Source organism: Phaethon lepturus, unplaced genomic scaffold (genome assembly GCF_000687285.1).
Source record: "Phaethon lepturus isolate BGI_N335 unplaced genomic scaffold, ASM68728v1 scaffold23315, whole genome shotgun sequence".
NCBI classification, from domain to species: Eukaryota; Metazoa; Chordata; class Aves; order Phaethontiformes; family Phaethontidae; genus Phaethon; species Phaethon lepturus.
The window spans coordinates 1,807-6,956 of NW_010540164.1; the positions used below are offsets into that span (position 1 = coordinate 1,807).

A 5,150-nucleotide genomic window follows, 5' to 3' on the forward strand; every position below is an offset into this window, starting at 1 on the left:
GGCTCTGCTCCCCCCCAGCTGCCTTCTCTCTTCCCTCCCCAGTAACTGCCAGCGCAGAGGAGGCAGAGCCATGGCATCGCTGCTGTGCAACGCCCGTGAGTGCTCCGGCGGTGGGGAGGCGCAGGGCAGGGCACTGGGCCATCCGGATTTACACCGGGGCAAATCTGGCCCGTGGGTTGAGCTCACTTTGCCATACTCGGGAGCATCCCTACCCCACTGCAGCCACTGGGATTCGGGCTTGGCAGCGCCAAGGGCAGGTGGGAAGGATCAGTGGGGAATTACTTTGTGCCCCTCTTGTGGCAAAGGGAGTTTGTTTGGGGTCTATCTCTCTTCAAGCCCAAACTGAGGGGCCACGTGGCGTCCCTGAGGCGGGAGGGAGCGAGGTAGCAGGGCGCAGTGCCTGGATACCCCGGCCCCCAATTGATGCAGCCCACACTGCCCCCAGGCATCCAGCTCACAGATGTGCTGGAGCAGATGCAGCAAGGGACGCTGATGCGCAAAGTCAAGTCCAAGAGCTGGAAGAAGCAGCGTTACTTCAAGCTGCAGGATGACTGTATGACCATCTGGTACCAGTCCAAGAGGACAGGCAAAACTGAGTCTGCCTGTGAGTAGTGGCTGCTGTGTGTTGCCCACAGGGCCATCATTAGGGTTCAGAGTGAACAGGTGTGTGAATGTATGAAGATTCTTGGAGCCATACTTGCAAAGGCTGCTGGGACATTCCAGAGAGTCTCTGTGTGCGTGTGTAGGCTCTTCTCACCCACACCTCTCGATGAAGCAAGCCAGTGGAGGGGTGGGCAGACAGGGGCGTGGATGCATGGGTAGCTCAATGGATGACAGGATGGATAAGTAAGTCCATGGATGGATGGGTGGAAGGAGGGATGGCTGGAAGGACAGATGTCTATGGGCAGTGCCCCCTGCCCTGCAGTCCTTGTCCCCAACAGACAGGCTTCCCCTCCCTCTGCCCCAGTCTCCATCAGCGATGTGGAGACGGTGCGGGAAGGGCACCAGTCGGAGGTGCTGCAGAGTCTGGCTGAGGAGTTTCCCCCTGAGCGCTGCTTCACCATCGTTTTCTATGGCCGCCGGGGCAACCTGGACCTCATTGCTGGCTCAGCGGAAGAGGCGCAGTGCTGGGTCCAGGGCCTGCGCCAGCTCATTGAGGTGGCCACCAGCATGGACCAGAGGGAGAAGATAGACCAATATCCTTCCTGCAGGCACTGCTCTGCCATCCACACCCAGTCCTTCCCCAATCTTCTGCCTTGCCCCAGTGTGTGCTTAGCTCTTCTGGGTCTCACCATCTGCATCAGAGCAGGGAGACCCCACAGAAGAAGGAAAAGAGGCTCTCTGATGCTCCCCAGCTTCATCTCTCTTAGCCAAGGTCCTTTCCCTTAACATCTGTCCTGGTTTCTTGCACGTGGATTCGTGACTGGTTTCAGAAAGCCGACAAGAATAAGGACGGGCGCATGAACTTCAAGGAGGTGCAGCATCTCCTCAAGATGATGAATGTGGACATGAACGAGGATCATGCCCTGAGGCTCTTCCAGGTAAGCACTGCACCTGAGTGCCTGGAGGGTCTGGGGAGGGCCTGGAGGGTCTGGAAGAAGCTGCACAACACCCTCCTTGCAGAAGGATGTGTTCACTTTCTTCTGTGCATCCATCCATCCATCCATCCATCCATCCATCCATCCATCCATCCATCCATCCATCCATCCATCCATTTATTCACCCAACTACCTGCTTACCCAGACAAACATCCATTTGTTCATTTATCTGCTAATGCAACCAGCCAAGGCAGCTGTTCTCTCCCATTCATTTACCCACCCAGCTGCTTATCTGTCCACTCAGCCACCCAGCCATCTGTTTATTTATCCATCAGCCCAAGCAGTCAGCCAGGTGTCCCTGTGTCTGTCCATCCATCTGCCCCTCCACCTGTTTGTCCATCTCTCCTTCCATGGACCCATCCATCTGTCTGTTCACCCAACCAGCCCTCCGTCTGCCAATCCACCCACCCACTCATTCACCCATCCAGCCCTTCACACACTGATCGATGCCTACCACTGCTGCTGGTGAGGAGTCTCTGTGCCCACCGCTGAGGGTGGGCAAATACCCCCATGGCCCCATGGGGAGGCTGGGGCACCCTGTTTTGCCCCAGCTGGGCGCTGAGCAAGCTCCCTTGCAGGCTGCTGACAAGTCGGAGTCGGGGACACTGGAAGGGGAAGAGTTCGTGCTCTTCTACAAGACCCTTACGCAGCGTGAGGAGGTGCTGAGCCTCTTCCAGGACTTCTCTGAGGATGGGAAGAAGCTGACGCTGCTGGAGCTGGTGGATTTCCTGCAGCAGGAGCAGCTGGAGGATGAGGGCACGGAGGAGCTGGCCATGGAACTCATTGACAAGTACGAGCCGTCGGAGACAGGTGAGAGCCAGCCCGGATGTCGGCTGTGCTCCTTATGGAGAGAAGGAGGGAGCCGAGACCCACAGCCCCACGGTGGGGGCACCCCCAGCCCCATCCTGCTGCGGGTGGGCACAGGGGGTGGTATGATCTGGGTGCAGTTTCCCTTTTTTTTGGTCAATCCCTGGACCATTTTGGTGGAGAATGTTGACCAGCCATGGGGTGCAAGCCCTGGCTTTGGGGTCTGGTGCCCACCTTCCCGAGGTTACTGGCCTGGGGTATCTCTCCCTGTGCGCCAGCCTGCCGTAGCCATGTCCACCAGGTTGGGGATGGTAGGAGCTACCAGCAGTCCCATTTGTCACAGTCCTGTCCTCTCCGGGTCCCTGGCTGTCGCTGAGCCTCCCCCTCCGCCTGCAGCCCGGGCTCGCCACGTGCTGAGTGCCGATGGGTTCCTCATGTACCTCTGCTCCCCGGAGGGCTCCATCTTCAACCCCCGTCACCGGGCGCTGTGGCAGGACATGAGCCAGCCGCTCTGCCACTACTTCATCTCCTCCTCCCACAACACCTACCTGATAGAGGACCAGATTCGGGGCCAGAGCAGCATTGAGGGCTATATCAGGTAAAGGGGCTGTTCCCTCCCAGCTGCCCCCCAGCGCCCTCCTGCCCCAGTGCCATGCCCCAGGCAGCTCCATGGGGCAAACCCAGAAGCTTCTTTGCTTCCTCCATGGTCCAGCACCCCTGTGGCCATGTGATGTGATGTCCAGCAAGAAGGTCCATTTTGGGGATGCTAAGGCCACCTCTTCCTGCCCTGCATGCAGCAGCATCTCCACCCTTGGTGGTTGTCCCCTGCAAGGGGTGACACCCACAGGCAGAGGGGAGGGCAGGGGGCTGGTGCTCTGGCTGGGTGCAGGGTCCCAGGGATGACCACCCACCCATAGGGCTCTGAAACGGGGCTGCCGGTGCCTGGAGGTGGATTGCTGGGACGGGCCAAATGGGGAGCCCATGGTGTACCATGGCCACACCTTCACCTCCAAGATCCCTTTCCGGGAGGTGGTGAGCACCCTGGGGAAGTACGCCTTCAAGGTAGGGCACCCTTCCCTGGGCGCTGTCGTTCGTGGCCCTCAGTGGGCAGGGGGGATGAGGCTGTGATTTGGGGCAGCGATGGGTCTCACTGGTGACGAGGCTCACATGCCTGGTACTGCAGAAGGTCTGACTCCACAGTGGGAGAGGAGGGTGGCTGTGTCCCTTCCTGGGGAACTGCACTGGGGGGGTCTGACCCACAGCTCTGCGCCATGCTGGTGGTCAAAGGCTCAGGCAGGCATGGTCTGCTGGAGGTTCAGGGGTGAGATGGGGCCTGGGGGATGTGGGGTGAGATGGGATATGGGAGATTCTGGAGTATTGGAGGGGTATGAAGATCTCAGTGGGATACAAGGACACACAGTGGGCTCCATTCTGGCACTGATCATGCCTGGGCAAAGCCCTTGTGAGAGCTCCCCAACCCCACCAAGGCTCACCTCCAGCTCTTCATGCTGTTCCTCAGACTTCAGACTACCCAGTGATCCTGTCCCTGGAGAACCACTGCAGCATGGAGCAGCAGGAGGTCCTGGCCCAGCAGCTCAAGGCCATCCTGGGCGAACAGCTCCTCACCACCACCACCGATGGGCGCGTCCCCACCCAGCTCCCATCCCCAGAGGTAGGAACAGAGCACAGACGTGCTGAACATCGCTGTCCTGACCGGGAGTGGGGTGAGGCAGTGGCTCTGCTGTCCAGAGGAAAGGCCACCCCTGTCCCAGCATCATCCTGCTCCGCTGGAGCACTTGGGGAAGCTGGGGACACCATGTCCTCATGTCTACAGGTGTCCCAAAGCTGTCCCCAAGGTTGTCTCCTCATGCCCTGCAGAGCTAGTCAGCAGGGCAGAGCCCTCCTACCCTGTCCCCTTCTGGGTGCAGAAGGGAGCTGGTGGCGCTGGCCTCCAGCAGTGCGGGGTCCCAGGGGACAGCAAGTCCCATGGAGGAGATGGGCACTCCAAGGTACCTACTTCTCCATCCCCAACCCCACAGGAGCTGAAGCACAAGATCCTGCTGAAGGGGAAGAAGATCGGGCGGCTGGAGGACACGCTGGACGGGCTGGGGGATGAGGTGCCTGATGTGTCTGACGATGACAACGGGGCAGAGGCAGAGGAGGAAAGACGGAGAGCGAAGGTGGGTGGCCCAGGCTGGGGACTGGCCATGAGTGCTGAGTCCCCAGACACAGCTATGGGCTGTGGTGACATCCTAGTGCCAAGGGGAGAAGCAGAGACTGCAGGGACATCACCAGGCAGGGGGGGACAGTCCTTTCTGCCCCTGGCCATGCCAGCCCCCTCTTTTCACAGTGTCCCTGTGGTGGCACCATGTTGGGGGTCCCCTGCCAGCTCCGTTCCTGGCAGGAAGGCTGCCCATGGTGGGGATGCTGCCAGCCCCAGCGTCCCCCGGCTGTTCTTGGCTGCCCCAGGCTCCACAGCCCCCATCCTGGGTGAGTGCTGGGGATCGGTGCTCCCACCAGGAGGAACCCAACATGGCCCTGTCTTGCAGAAGGACAAGGAGAGCGTGGCACAGGCATTGTCTGACTGCGTTGTCTACTGCAAGAATGTGTCCTTCCGGGACTTCCAGGAGGCCCGCAGCCATTCCCGGCCCTCCGAGATCTCCTCCCTTGCCGAAGCCAAGGCCCGGAAGCTCATCCGGGAGGCAGGTGAGGTGGAGGGGGCAGCAGCAGCAGCGGGACACGGGG

General features: G+C 60.2%; 1 protein-coding gene across 1 annotated transcript in view; it reads left to right on the forward strand.

The window, feature by feature from the left end:
* Positions 1-70: 70 nt before the first annotated feature.
* PLCD4 (phospholipase C, delta 4) overlaps positions 71-5,150 on the forward strand; it is a 6,717-nt gene continuing 1,637 nt past the window's right edge. Inside the window, exons 1-10 of the mRNA XM_010287369.1 lie at positions 71-95; positions 446-604; positions 968-1,196; positions 1,412-1,541; positions 2,177-2,408; positions 2,802-3,003; positions 3,323-3,467; positions 3,925-4,077; positions 4,445-4,585; positions 4,955-5,111. Coding sequence (XP_010285671.1) covers positions 71-95; positions 446-604; positions 968-1,196; positions 1,412-1,541; positions 2,177-2,408; positions 2,802-3,003; positions 3,323-3,467; positions 3,925-4,077; positions 4,445-4,585; positions 4,955-5,111 — 1,573 coding nt within the window. The remainder of the gene's footprint in view (positions 96-445; positions 605-967; positions 1,197-1,411; positions 1,542-2,176; positions 2,409-2,801; positions 3,004-3,322; positions 3,468-3,924; positions 4,078-4,444; positions 4,586-4,954; positions 5,112-5,150) is intronic.